Genomic DNA, 14,113 nt, shown 5'->3' with positions numbered 1-14,113 from the left:
GCATCCATGTCGTCACTTTTCACACAGACACACACACACAGACACACACACCACATACACACACCTACCTCCAGGCATCCATGTCACTCACACACACACACACACACACCCTACCTCCAGGCATCCATGTCACTTTTCACAGACACACACACACACCACACACACCCTACCTCCAGGCATCCATGTCGTCACTTTTCAGCTGCCTACTTCTGAGGTGCCAGGACACAGGAACCCTGTGGCCTAGTGTTGAGGGGAGGAGCACCTCAGAATAGCTAGGACCCAGAAAGCCAACCCCAATAATGGCCGTCACTTGCAAGATCGCTGGGGAGGTGGTAGGGGCCCCACTTTTGCCTCTGCTCCACCCCAGACTGCCTGAGCTCAGAGGCGGTGAGGCTCCCAGTAACCCCACCCCCAGATGTCTGGCTGGGCTTTGGAATGCGGTGGGGACAGCCCAGTCCCAGCCCCAACCCAATTGCTTTTTTAGGGCAGAACGGGCAAGGCTTCAGTTCAGCTCAGGGCTGGGCCAAATTTTTGGACCCCACCGGGTCCTCTTCAGGGCTGTCCACACCTGCCTGGGGTCTCCCTACCCAGAGGGATTGCAGGTCAGGATCAACGGCTTTTCTCCCCCTCCCCCTGCATGTCTGCTGGCACTCTGGTCTCCCCTGCCCCAGGGCCCGGGTGGGCAGATACAGTGAGCAGGTGCTTGCACTTCAGGCTAGCTGCTCTGCCAGCACCCTGGGCAGGAGAGCCCTTCACAAGCCCCAGCGGGCATCACGCCCGGAGACACCTCCAGGTGCTCTCCACCCCCCCCACGCACAGAGCACGCACACACATACCACCACACCCATCCCTGGATCTGCTTCTAGGTCAGGCTTGGGTGCCACTTCCCCAGAGGAACTGTGGCAGCTGCTAGAGGCTAGGCAGAGCATCTGGCGTGTGCGACCATGGCTGGAGGCATGTGGGGCCAGGGCCAGGCCCAGAGGGTCCCCGTGGGGGCCCTAACCCTGACAGCTCTGGCTGAAGGCATCCGATCCAGCCAGGGTGAGCGTCTGGGACCCTATCCCGTGGGCCTTCAGCCTGAGCCGGGGCTTGACTGTGAGGCAGACCCTGGGAGTGCAGCTGCCATCTTCAGAGCCAGTGATGGGCCCTGCTCCCTGCCAGCCCCAGAGGGGCCTCATCAGGTGAGCAGTGAGGAAAGGGCGGCGTAGGAGACCAGCCTAGGGGCAAGGGAGGGACTGAGGGAGCACTGGAGATTGGGAGCTGGAAGAGGCAAGGGAACTTAATCTCTCACTCCTAGGCCCCCCAAAGCTCCTGGGAGGACGGGGCTCTTGCCGACCTGGCACTGTATACAGCTGCCTGCCTGGAAGACACTGGTTTTGTGGGGACCCAGGCAACAGCACTCACCCTGTCTTCAACCCTGGAGGCCCGGGGGGAGCGGCTGGAGGACCAGGTCAGCCACCATCCCTGCCTGCCCCCAGACCTCCTGCTGTCCCTTCCAAGGTTTAGGGGGGTTGGAGAAAGCCTGACACGCATAATCCTCTCAGTCCATACCTGCCCGGTGAGGGTACAGAGGGTTAGGTACAGAGACCAGGGAGGCCTGACTGCTGATGTCTACCCTCCATGCCAGGTGCACGCTCTTGTGCGAGGGCTGCTGGCACAGGTGCCCAGCCTGACTGAGGGGAGGCCCCGGCGGGCAGCCCTGCGGGTGCTGAGCGCACTGGCCCTGGAACATGCGCGGGACGTGGTGGGTGCGCTGCTGCGGTGCTCACTGCCCCAAGACCGGTAACCTGCCCCGTCCTGCTGGGTGCCCCAACCCCAAGGCCCCGAAGCGGCTTCCTTCCCCCTTCCTGCTTGGCAGAGGAGTCTGGCCTGGTGAGGCCTGTCAGGGAGGGCCAGGAGTCCTGCACCCCCAACACTCCCACTCTCCCGCCTCAGGGTCCTCAGTGCTAGGGGCTCACCTGCTCTCTCCCTGTCACCCCTGCAGCCCAGCCTGGGGGTGAGCTCCAAGGCGGGGCCAGCAGGTGGGGTGGCTTCCCACCCCAGGAGGAGTTATGTGTAGGTTATTCTCTAGTGATTCTTTATGATGCTAGGCTTGTTTAACTGTGTCTGGCCTGACAGTTCTGAGCAGTGCCCGCCACACGGCCGATCCCACTGAGCTGGTCTGCTGTGATCTGCAGTTGCCATTTATTTTGTTTCTCTGGGATTGGGGGTGGGTGCAGGGTGGGGGACTCTTCCCCTGCTGAGGTCCTAGTGACCACCTCCAACCCACATCTCAGCACCAGACCCTGCCTCACACACCCCATGCCCTCAGGGTGGTGGCTGACCTATGGCGCAGCCTGAGCCGGAACCAGCGTGTGAATGGGCAGGTACTGGTGCAGCTGCTGTGGGTGCTGAAGGGCGCGGCTGGGCCCCAGCTGGAGGCAATGGCGGTAGGTGGCTCCGGGTCAGCAGTTAGGGGACTGCCCCCGCCCACAGGGGCCAGGAGGGCCAAGGGGGTGGGAAAGTCGGTTCATAGGGGGCGGGGCAGCAGGTTGTCAACCAAGCCACCCATCCCTGTCGACCCTCCACTGAGGCTTCATCCTCACCAGGCCTGCGGTCCCCAGGAGCCTGAAATGGCCGCTTGTTCTGCAGGCCACTCGTGCTCTTGGGGCGATGTTGTCCGTGTCTGGCTGCGTGGGCGCTATACGGGGCTTCTACCCACACCTCCTGCTGGTGCTGGTCACACAGCTGCACCAGCTGGCCCGGAATGCATGCTGCCCGGATACCCCCACGGTTTGGGCCCTGTCCCACCAAGGGCCACCACACAGCAGTGCCAGGTGAGGGGTGTACACTGGAGGAAGTGTGAGGGCGGCCAGCCCGCCTGGCCTTTCCAGCCCACTCTCCGGCTGCCTCCGCCCAGTTGCGCCGTGGAGGCCTTGAAAGCCCTGCTCACCGGGGACGGCAGCCGCATGGTGGTCACGTGCATGGAGCAGGCTGGAGGCTGGAGGAAGCTGGTGGGAGCCCACACCCACCTGGAGGGTGTCCTGCTTTTGGCCAGGTGTGGGGCAGGGGGAGGCAAGAGAGGCAGGGGCTGGAGGGTGGTCGGCGGAAGCTTCCGGAGGAGTGAGTTGGTAGCGGAGGGTGAGTGCCCATCCCGCCCCATCCCAGTGCCTTGGTGGCCCATGCCGATCACCACCTGCGAGGCCTGTTCGCTGACCTCCTGCCCCAGCTGCGCTGCACAGATGACACTCAGCGCCTCACAGCTATGGCCTTCTTTACTGGGGTGAGCCCGCTTCTGGATGGGGGCATGGATGTGGCCCCTAAGCGGTCCCCATTGCCCCACCCCACCCCCACGTGAGAAGACTGCAGACTGCGAGCATGCTGACCACGTGTCCTCGCTCAGCTGTTGCAGAGCCGACCCACGGCACGGCTCCTACGGGAGGAGGTCATCCTGGAGCGGCTCCGCGCCTGGCAGGGCGACCCTGAGCCCGCAACGCGCTGGCTGGGCCTGCTGGGCCTGGGCCACATGGCGCTGAGCAGGAAGAAGGTGAGCGCGGGGCGGGGCGGGGCGGGCCGGAGGCCTGCGAGGGGCCGCCCACGAGCCCCTGCCCCCGCAGGTGCGGCACAGGAGCACGCTGCTGCCCACACTCCTGGGCGCCCTGGGCGATGGCGACACGCGCCTCGTAAGTGCCGCACTGGGCGCGCTGCGGAGGCTCCTGCTGCGGCCGCGGTCACCGGTGCGGCTCCTGACCGCGGAGCTGGGGCCCAGGCTCCTGCCGCTGCTGGACGACGTGAGCCCCGCCCCGCCCCGCCCCGCCCCCATCCCTCCCCAAATCGCGCCCGACCCCCCCCCCCCCCCCCGGGCCCTGCCCTGCCCTGCGGCAGCCCACGCTCTGGGCCCAAGCCCCGCCTGCCGAGCCCCGCTGCCGGCCCCCAGGTCACGTCCCCCGAGGGCACTCCTCCTTGGACGTGCCCCCGCGCCACCCTGACCGCATCCGCCCACGCAGGCCAGGGACGCAGTGCGGGCCTCGGCGGTCGGGCTCCTCGGGACCCTGGTGCGACGAGGCTGCGGCGGGCTCCAGGTGGGGCTCCGCGGCCCTTTGCGGAAGCTGGTGCTGCAGAGTCTCGTGCCACTGCTCTTACACCTGCACGACCCCAGCCAGGAGGCTGCTGAGGTCAGCCGCCTCCCAAGACCGTGCCACCCCGTCCCCACCCAACTCCACGCATCCTGAGACTGCAGGTCCAAGGGCCTCCCCAAGGACCTCAGACGCAGGCATCATGGGCGCCCAGGTTCCTAGGCTTCCCTGAGCTACCCCCATGGGGCTCCTCCACTTTCTCTGGCCACACCCCAGCCACCTCTTGCCACTCTCTGGACCTCTAACCCTGCTCCCTTCTGCTGTCCCAGAGTTCAGAATGGACCCTGGCCCGCTGTGACCAGGCCCTGCGCTGGGGCCTGCTGGAGGAGATGGTCACGGTGGCCCACTATGACAGCCCTGAGGCTCTCAGCCGTATCTGCTGCTGCCTGGTCAGTGAGGGGTAGGATGGTGACAGCGACGGGGTGTGGTCATTGTCCACCTGGTCCTGTATTCACCAGGCCCACTGCCCCCTCCACTGAGTCTCCCCACCCTCCCAGCCAAAGTGGTAGTAGATCTAACGCCTCAGGCCCTGACATCCTGCCCTGGAGGGGTTCCCAGAGGCCCCAGCCCTGGGCTCACCTCTGCTGCTTCCTCTACACATGGGTTTGGCCTTCCTGTCCTACCTTGAGCCCTTCTGTCCCCAGGTTCAGTGGTACCCAAGTCATGTGCCCAGCTTCCTGAGCCAGACCCAGGGCTACCTGCGGAGCCCACAGGACCCCCTTCGTTGGGCAGCTGCCATGCTCATAGGTGAGGAACACTGTCTCTCAAACCCAGAACTCGGGGAGCAAAACTAGCCCTGCCTGTTGGGGACATGGGGCTAGCATAGCACTCACAGGTTTGCCTGGGTCCAGGCTTCCTCGTCCATCACATGAGCCCCAGCCATGCCAACCAGGACCTGCTGGACTCATTGCTTGCGGGTAAGGACCCTACTCACCGGTGCATGGGGTCCTAAAGAGGCAGTGGGTGTGAGGGTGGAGTGGGTGGGCATGGATGCATGGAGGGCCAGGGGCCAGGCACTTGGCCTTCCCGAGAACCCTCCCACCCTAAGCTGCCTTGTCCCCACAGACCTGGGGCAGCTGCAGAGTGACCCCCAGCCTGCTGTGGTCGCAGTGGCACAGGTGTCTGCCCAGCAGGTGGAGCTGGCAGCCTGCGAGCCGGCCAGCCCCCAGGGCCCCCGCCTTCCCTGCCTGGGCCAAGAGTGTACCTGCCCTGCCCGGCCCCCACCAATCTACACTGACAGTCCCTTCCGGCCCCGGAGCCTCAAGAATCGCTGGAACTGCTCTGGACCTGGCTGAGCCTGCCCTGTGTCTGCCCTCCAGGTTGGGGTCTGGGTCCAGCCCTGTGAGGGCCAGGGGCCTCAGATGGGCACCCCACTGCTCTATGGCCATCCTGGCAGAGGCAGATCTGCAGAAGAGTCTCCATGTGAGGGGCACCCTGGGCCTGGCACTCCATGCCAGGGCCACCCCCTAAAGCCATTTGCAGGACCTGTTGCACACAAAGACCCCCCTCCAGAAGCTTTACTGTCCCTAGGTGACGGCTATGTACCTGTGAGCTGGTGCCATGATCGGCTGCCTACTTCCTGGGCTTCCCCCGGCAGCCTGGCCCAGGTTTCCCTGCCTACCAGGGCCCTCTTGACTTCCCCAGCAGCCCATCACTCCCCCACCCCATCCTGTTTCCCACTCCTCACTGGCCTGTGTCCTCTCTGCTCAGGAAGCCTTGACCTGCCCTCTGTCCACACCTGCCACCCCCTCAGCTTGGCACTGTTCCTGTGCTCTCACCTCCCGCCCATTGCTGGACCCACCTGAGCCTTCTCCAGAAAGCATCCCCTGACCTCGCTGGCATACCACAGGCCTGGGATTATACCTGTGGGTTCTGGTGTGGGGTGCCGTCATGTGCACCCCTGCCAGACTGTGCTCTATTCAGGATTGAATGAGGTAGGCGAGACTGGCCATATAGGGAAGAACCCGCTGGAAACCTCAGAAGCCGTGACTGAGCCCCTGTAGGCCTTAATCGGGTTCCTCTACTTAGAATGTCTACCTTGAAATGTCTTCTTGCCCTTCAAGGGACCCCCGACCAAAGCTGCCTACTCAGAGTGGCCTTGACTCACATAGCCTCTTGGTGGGCTGGGGGCAGCCCCCAGACCGGGGACCCCTTGGAGGCAGGCATGGGGTCCTAGTCACCTCTAGGCTTAAAATATGGTTTAAGGTGCACACATGTGGATCAATGGGGTGTGGCATCTCTCTGAGACCTGGGACCAGGCCAAGGATGCAGTTCTGATAAATTGAGTCTGGTCAGCCTGTGGCCAGAAGGGTCAGCCTGGGGGTGAGGTTAGTAGTCAGGCAGGCTCAGGGTTCAGGCTTGTGGCCAAGGTCAGGCAGGGTTCACCCGGAGACAAAAGAGGCCAGTGCTGTGTCCCTCACACACTGAACAGCAGAGCCTGGGGGTCCCGTCCCCCAGAAGCTGCCCCTGCCCCCAAGGCGCTGCTGCAGCCCTGCGTTTTGCTGAGCCTTTCTGGCCTGTGGGAGTTAGGGGGCGGGGGGTGAGGGACCAAGCCATCTGCCCCACCTGCAGAGAGCCCATCTGTGGAAACTTCCTGTCGGGGGGCTATGAGCAGAATGGCCTCCCTTTCTCTGCAAGGCCCTCCCACCTTCATCTTGATACTCTCAAGGCACTGGTGGTCCTAGAACCCGAGGGCCAGTAGTCCCACCCGCCAAATAGGGCTTGGGTAGGGCGGACCAGGACCTGCCCCATCTCCTGGCCTCAAGGGTAGTGCCTCAGGGCCCCAGAAGCTGCGCTGGCATTCTTGCTTGTTTAATGTTTTCTGAGACAGGACCGTTCCAGACCCATTCACCTTGATTTTGCCCTTGAAACCACCCTACCGAGGGTTCCCAAAGGAGGACTGTGGGCCCTGGAGAAGACAGATAGCGACCTTCTTTCTTCACTGCGCTGGTGGCGATTTCCAGGCGGGGTTCTGTAACCTGGATCTGGGATGTTTGGGGCACACTGTCTTCTGTTTTAATGTTAATTTTACTGCTGGGCTTGGACCCTGCATTTTCTTAGGGATTAATGTCCCAGCCAAGCTTACTATTCTTGCTCTTCTAAGAAAGTTCTAAAGCTGCATGCTAGTGGCGTGCCGTGCGGACCTGCAGCTTCTCCACCAGCTGGGGGATGGGAGACCACAGCTGCTATCAAGAGAAGGCTAATTTCTCCTGGCTGTTCAAGCTCCCAGAAATGAGAAAACTGCCTGGCTAAACATCTCTCCCTACATACGGGGCCATTTCCCCATGGGCTGCTGAGGTCCTGGATTTGCGCTGAGGTGGAGTCCCTACAAGTGCTCTGAGACCTGCAGCCTGGAGGCAGGAGGGCCTCCCCTCCCTTGAGGCTCTGAGCTCAGCAGATGTGAGACCGAAGGCTAGTGTCCCTGCTTCCCCATGCTCCCCAACCCACCATGGGACTGTGGGGGCTGTCTGCTGTCAGCTACACCCGCTCTAGCCCTTCTGCAGCCCCCTCAGGCCAAGAAGGAGCAGCAGCATGTTCTCAAGTTTCCCGAGGCAGTTAGATACCCATCCTGGCGGGCTTGCCTGGCCATTCTTGCACAGGCCAGCATGCTGAGGAGGGGCCCGGCCACGTGGCTGGTCATTTTTGAGTAGCCAGGTCCAAGCACAGGGTAGCTCCCCTTGCTCCAAGGCACAGCAGGAGTGAGGCCATGGGGGAGATGTCTGCTCTTGCCCCCATGTCCCTCCCTGTCCTATGTGAGCATAGTCCCCACCCCTGCCCCCTATCCCAAATCTAGAGCCCCTCAAAAACTCAGTGACCTATCTTTCCTGTATATCACATTTATTGACCTGATCCAACTCCCGGGCCCCATGGTAAACTGGCTGTATGGTTGGGTTGGGCTTTTGCCTTCCCAGGACTGGCAGTTGGGTGGGCATGAACTATGTACCACCTGGAGAGCTGCCCAGGTGTGCCATCTAGCAGAGGTAGCTCAGCTCCAACAGCAGCGACAGGCAGGCATAGAGTGCACATGTGCGGCCTTGGGCCTCTGGCTCCCAGAACACCTGGGGGGCGCCCACCTGCAGCTCTAGGCCACACTCCTCCAGCAGGACCCAGGCGGGCCCCTCTGAGCCCCAGCTGCTCCCCAGGAACTTGGGCAGCAGGGATATGGCCCTGTGTTCCTGCCAGGGGCTGCTCTGCTCCAGAAGCCTCCCCACCTGTCAGGACAGGGTGGGAGGTTGACAGTGCAGGCTCTCCACCCCCACATCCAGTGCCCGCCAGCCCCCATGCTCCTGGGGCCCCACACCGCAGGCCCAGCCCCCTCCCCTAGCACCTGCACCCTCTCACCAGCTTGACCTGCCCAGGCAGGGCCCCCGCCTGCAGCTCCTCAGCCAGCAGCATATGCTGGGTTTCATTCAGCACTGGAGAGACACCTCAGGTAAGGGGGGTCCAGACAGCATGGCTGGGGAAGCCCATATCCCTGCCCTCTACCTGCCCCACCCCCAGGGGCCCCTCACCATCCAGTGCTTCCAGCAGGTAGAGGATAGGGCCGGCGAGTTCTTTCTCTAGCTCTCCGGAGGACAGCACCAGGCACTCGAGGATGATGCCTGCAGGCCCGTCCAGAGGCTCCATCCTCCCACAGCACAGGCCCTGTTCCAGCTGGGACACAGGAGGCTGGTGAGCCTGTTTGGCCAGGCACAGGCTCCCCCTGCCTCTCACCCTCACCCCAGCTTGCTCACCGACTCCTGCAGGACTTGCAGGGCCAGCTCTTCCCTCAGCACCTGCTTCAGGCCCCCCAGCAGCTGCCTGGACACCTCCTTGGACAAGCTCTCCAGGCCCTTGGCCTGGCATTCAACCTCTGCCTTCAGGCCCTGGAATTCAGTGGCTGCCGACCAGTCCTTGTAGGTCCCATCTGTGGGGACAAAAGAGCCCTGGTCAGTAAGGGCAGACCCCCAGGGAGCAGAAGGGGAGCCCACTAGAGGTTCCAGCAGTGGACAAGAAGGTACTGACCTGACAGGATCCTGAGGTCACTATTGAAGGACGCTATCATGGAGAAAGAACAGAAGTAATGTGGGTGGCCCCTTACATGGCCAGAAGGCTTGAGGGCTGTCTGGGGCAGGATTAGTCAGGGCGCGTGTGGATCCCCAAAGCCAGAGTAGGCTGAGGCCTTTCCTGGGCCCTCACACTCCATCACCTGCCCCACCACTGGCAGCCACAGACAGGGAGTGGGGCCTTGCTGGGCTGGTGTCAGCCTGTTGCTCTGTGGCTCCAACATGTGCATGTGTACATGTATATCTGCACAGGTATGTGTACATACGGGCATGTGTGTGCATGTGTGTGTTTGTATGTGCACATGCATGTGTATATGGGCCTGTGTGCACATATGCATGTGTGCTCCACGCCCATCCCTCAGGGGTCTCCCAGCTATACTCCCAGCGCAAGCAAAGCCTCCTGAGGTTGTCAGTGTGCTCATGCATCCTCCCAGCCGGGCAGGGTCCACAGGCCTTACCCTCCTGGGGCAGCTTGAAGGTCTTCTGCTTCTTGTCAGGGAAGAGGAGGATATCTGGCAGCCAAGCAGGAGCAGAGATGGGGAAGGCAGGTCAGCTAGGCCGAGGGGCTCCCAGCCTCTCTCTCACCCACTGAGGCTACCCCTCACAGTTCCCCAAGTGTTCCCCAGGGTGCCCCAACTCCCCATATGCCAGAGCATGGGACCCGACCCAGGGAGCTGTGCAGCCAGGTGCCTGCAGCACCCCCAGCCCACCAGTGGCCCTTTCCAGGCCTCCTGGTCTCTCTACCACAGAGGCTAGGCCCCAAAATTCCCCCCAAACCCAGCTCACCCCAGTCAGAGCCAATAACCAGCTGGGCCACCTGGAATGCAAGGATGCTGCCTGAGGGTATGGTAACCGTCTTCTTCCTGCTCAGGTGGCCCTGGCCCTTGCCCTGAGGAATGGATATGGGCTCACGACTGGGCCCTGGGTTGTGGAGCCAGGAGTGGGCTGAGTGCTGGTGGCAGGGGTCTGGCCCTCCTGCTACCTGGGGCCACAGCCCTCCTACCTCCTGGAGCCCTGCCTACCACATGGTCCATACAACACACCTGCAAGCACACAGCTCCAGGCAGGGCAAACTGGCCCGAGCCCTCGTGCCTGTGGGTCCGGGTGACCTCCACCTCCGTTTGCATCTGCAGCACCTCCGTCACCACAAACACGTTGTCCCCCCGGTGCCGCAGCTGCTGCAGGACCTTGTGTTCGGGCTGCCGCAGCCGCCTATACAGGTGGGCAGCCAGGATGCTCACTGGCACACCTGGCCCTGGGCCAGAGGGCTGGCGTCCCCTCCAGGGACCTCAGCCTTATGCCCACAGCAGGAGATGCAGCCGAGAAGACCAGGGGCTCCATGGATACTCAGTCACGGGGCACCTGGCATTCCCTCCCCAGGTGCTCCTGACAGTGTTTGAGGGTGCATGGGATGTGAGGAGGAGGGATGAGGTCCAGCAGGAATAAGTGGACACCTGTGGGCCCCCAGAGAGGCCCAGGCCCTCAGCTAGCTGCTCTGCAGATTGCTTTCTCCCTCCACTCCCTGCCCCTCCCGAATTCAAATTTGAAGTTTCCTTGCCAGTGTCCCTGTTGTGGGCTCCATGTCACCTCAGCAGCCCAGCCTCCTTGTAGTGGCTTGGGGCTAGGTCTGACCCAGTCCCCCAGCCCTCAGGATGCAGGCCCCAGTGAGCTCTGCACCCTCCTTCCCCGCCACCCAGCCCCAGCACACCTTTGCCTCCGCGGCTTCCCTCCTCCTGCATGGGCCCTCAGCCTGATGCCCCATGGCTGTGGCCCGGTGCCTGCTCAGGGGCAGCAGGGCCCCACCCCCTCAGAGCTCACCTCTCTTGGTGCATGGCCTCCCAGGTGTTGGGGGCCACGCGGAGCATGCACACATTCACGGAGGCACTGGAGCTTCCAGACACTGCAGCTTCGCCTGCAAACCGCCCCTGCCCTGGGGCTGTGAGCTCCACACTGCCCTTCAGCTGCCCGTCCACGGCGTCGTGGAAGTGGAAGGGGCCATCAGGCTCCACAGCTGGAGCAAGACCAGAGCTGAGGCCCTGTCCTACTGGCTATGGCCTGTCCTACCTGGGCAGAGGGACTTTTGAAAAGGCCCTGCCTGCTGAGGAAGAGGAAGCAGAGAGCCCAGAGGCCCAGAGCAGGCAGCAGGCTGGCCTACCAGCTCCCCTCCCACCTGGGGCTCTGATTCAGGGCTAGACAGGGTACCTGGTTCTGGTGCATCAGGTTCCAGGATATCCTTGATGGACAGGTTGAGACACACAAAGCGGGGTTTCCAGAACCATGAACTTGAGCACTTCCTGCTCAACAGGCAGTAGAGCTGGAAGCTGGTGGAGCTCCGCAGGCTGTCTACAGGGATGAGCTCCCTGCTGTGGTCCAGCTCCTGGACTATACTCTTGACCACCCTCTCAAAGGCTGACGTCATGCTCCTGAGGAGGGCCGGTGGGTCAGGCATTTGGCCCGCAGGGCTGGAGGCGCAGGGATAGGGGAACAGCCACTGCTTGGATGCCTCCAGTGATGGGGAGATGTTTCCTCCAAAGCGACTCACCCTGGCCTGTCCTGGGATGATCTGACCTGCAGAAACCTCCAGCTCCTGATCTTTACTCTACACAGAGGGACACAGTGTCCACCCTGTCACCCCTTCCCCACTGCCCCCCGCTCATCCATCTCTCCACGGGGCCCTGAGCACCCCAGGGCTGGGATGTCATTCACAGCCTCCCGTGGGACTCAGGCCACCCACACCAGCAAAGCCCAAGAAAGCTTTGAGACACTCAGCACTGGCAGGGAAGGCGGCCCTCAGCCACCCTCTGAGGCCTCCATCGCTTTGTCCTGCAGGGCGTCAGGCCACTCGTGGGAAGCAGCCACCAAGAGAGGGCAGGGCAAGGCGGGGGCCTCGGCCGCAGCTGCTGGCTCCCTGGCTGAGGTGTTCCCGGTATGGGAAGAACCACCGGCCACCAACTGCTGGGCACTCGGCATGGGGGCCACAGCAAGGACCAGGAAGTGGCCCCAGCCCCCAGGCATGTCCTCTAGGGCTTTCTCTGTGCTCGGAGATCCACGAGCCACCAGTTCGAGGCTGAGGCTTCAGTGGCAGAGGCCAAACAGGGCCTGACCCAGGACACAGAACACCTAGGCCCCAGGCAGAGGAGCCAGTTGGCTGCTGGGGAGGAAGCCTCTGAGGCTCAGTGCTGCTCTGAAATGGGGCAGCGGGCCAAGGGGCGCCTCTAGGGCTGACCCCACCGCCGCGCCCAAACCCAGAGGGAATGACGAGGGGGTGGCCTTCCCAGAGGCCGGGGGCTTCCCCAAGCCATCTGGGATTTTGGGGAGTCCTGGGAAGGTGCTGAGATCAGGTCGCTGCTGAGAAGGTCCAGCACCCCCTCTCCCCCAAAGGAGGGGCTCAGTGTTGGAGCGTGTGGTGCAGCTCACCGTGACCGTCCTGCCCCTGCTCCTGTCCACGATGCGAAGTGAGGCCACTTAGCGGGTCGAGGAAGCCGCCCAGCCCCACACAGGCCTCCGGTGGAAAGTGAAACCAGGCCTGATGCCGCGCGGCCCAGCACTCCCGGACACGCCCCTGCGAGCCGCCCACATCCTCTCCAGGCTTTTCCTACAACTCACGCCATGGCTAAGGGGCTGAACAGACCTATCTCCAAAGACAAGCACAGGGACAGATGCTCACATCAGTAGTCGACAGGGAAATGCAAATCAAACCTTAGTGAGATGCAGCTTTGGCCGCCTGCTGGGATGGCTGGACAGAAGAAAGCCAGCTGTGAGTGCTGGGAGGATGAGTCGTGGGCCCTGCCCACTGCGGGGGACGCACAGCCAGCAGGGACAGAGTGGTGGCTCCTTAGAGTCACCAGAGGCCTCATCATGTCCTCAAGAGAAAGGAAAGCATATGTTCACACAAAATGTGCCCATGGATGTTCATGCAACATTGTTCACACAGCCACATGGGTGAAGCTATCCAGGCATCCCTCAGCCAGGGACAGTAAACAACACGTGGTGAACCCACACCAGGGAAGACTTTCAGGGCGAGAGAGATGAGTCTGCCATGGCACCGCGTGGCTGGACCTCAACCTGATCCTCAGAGAAAGAAACTGGACACCAAAGCCCATAGGTGGCACAACGCACGTGTGTGACACGTTCAGAACAAACCCATGGGGACAGAAAGTAGAGGCGAGGGTTCCAGGGGATGAGGGAGGGGGAGAAGGAGCGACAGCTAATAGGTACATGGTGCCTTCTGGGGTGACAGAAACATTCTGAAATTGTGTGACCAAAATCGATGGCTGCACAACTCTGAATATGCTAGAACCTGTGGATGTTCTGTACTTTAAATGCATGGATGGTATGGTACATGGATTATATCTCAATAAAGCCGTTATTGGGAAAATCTGGAAGCCAAGTCACAATATCTAGGGCTGACACAGGCTCCTCAGTGCCCTTGTTTTGGGTCACGTCTGAACTGTGTCTAGTGCAAGGCAGCCAGGAGCCCCACACCCCTCCTGCTCCATCTGTCGCCATGACTGCCTCTGGGCCCTTACTTGTGACACGCTGGAGCTCACACCAGGACCCCTGACGGCTGGCTGCCCTGACTCACCCTGAAGGCTCTATGACACTCATTCGCTGGTTCAGCACAAGTGGCTCAGGATCTGTGCCAGGTGGGGCTTCTGCTGGCAGCCCTGGCACAGGTGCCGGGAAGGCCACTTCCTGTGGTATGTGGGTCAGGATGTTGCAGTGAAGCACAAACTCAGACAGAAAGGAAACATAATTTCCTGCAGGGCTGTGTGGGATCACTGAAGGTATTCTGCTCTCCATGCTGGGGGCCTAGATGCTGCCTGAGGGCTGCTGGGGTGGGGGTGATGGGGCGTGACGTGCCCCACCCCACCCCTCGCTCAGCATGGACTTCCCAGCTGTGGTCCAGCCCCTGGAGCCCATTCACTGGTGTGAGCAGAGCGTCCTTGCTGC

General features: G+C 62.2%; 3 protein-coding genes across 11 annotated transcripts in view; 2 read left to right on the top strand and 1 right to left on the bottom strand.

Annotated features, from left to right (window-relative positions):
- The window catches only part of EEF1D (eukaryotic translation elongation factor 1 delta), a 155,239-nt gene that overhangs the window by 19,708 nt on the left and 121,418 nt on the right, over positions 1-14,113 (top strand). The gene's annotated exons all lie outside the window — the stretch shown is intronic.
- Positions 835-7,236, top strand: MROH6 (maestro heat like repeat family member 6). Of its 2 annotated transcripts, XM_036922024.2 has the most exons (14): positions 840-1,181; positions 1,298-1,450; positions 1,628-1,782; positions 2,312-2,429; positions 2,632-2,816; positions 2,900-3,037; positions 3,148-3,262; positions 3,383-3,526; positions 3,597-3,770; positions 3,987-4,154; positions 4,385-4,504; positions 4,760-4,862; positions 4,967-5,032; positions 5,181-7,235. In XM_036922024.2, exons 1-14 carry the CDS (start codon positions 945-947, stop codon positions 5,408-5,410), a joined length of 2,106 nt encoding a protein of 701 aa, XP_036777919.2. In that variant the 5' UTR covers positions 840-944; the 3' UTR covers positions 5,411-7,235. The 2 variants fall into 2 exon arrangements, with proteins under 2 accessions (XP_036777928.2, XP_036777919.2); XM_036922033.2 differs by lacking the exon at positions 4,385-4,504 and having other exon boundaries at positions 835-1,181; positions 5,181-7,236.
- Positions 7,936-12,702, bottom strand: GSDMD (gasdermin D). Of its 8 annotated transcripts, XM_057497706.1 has the most exons (12): positions 12,578-12,696; positions 11,703-11,759; positions 11,363-11,583; positions 10,979-11,171; positions 10,204-10,372; positions 9,947-10,049; positions 9,619-9,672; positions 9,120-9,152; positions 8,849-9,021; positions 8,627-8,768; positions 8,457-8,530; positions 7,936-8,326 (listed from the first exon to the last, which is right to left on the bottom strand). In XM_057497706.1, exons 3-12 carry the CDS (start codon positions 11,577-11,579, stop codon positions 8,087-8,089), a joined length of 1,398 nt encoding a protein of 465 aa, XP_057353689.1. In that variant the 5' UTR covers positions 11,580-11,583; positions 11,703-11,759; positions 12,578-12,696; the 3' UTR covers positions 7,936-8,086. The 8 variants fall into 8 exon arrangements, with proteins under 8 accessions (XP_057353689.1, XP_057353687.1, XP_057353690.1 ...); XM_057497704.1 differs by having other exon boundaries at positions 11,363-11,759; positions 12,578-12,702; XM_057497707.1 differs by lacking the exon at positions 11,703-11,759 and having other exon boundaries at positions 12,578-12,694.

Source organism: Manis pentadactyla, chromosome 3 (assembly GCF_030020395.1).
Source record: "Manis pentadactyla isolate mManPen7 chromosome 3, mManPen7.hap1, whole genome shotgun sequence".
Taxonomy (NCBI): Eukaryota; Metazoa; Chordata; class Mammalia; order Pholidota; family Manidae; genus Manis; species Manis pentadactyla.
Note: the sequence above shows the minus strand (reverse complement) of the source record. Positions and strands in the feature narration are given on the sequence as shown.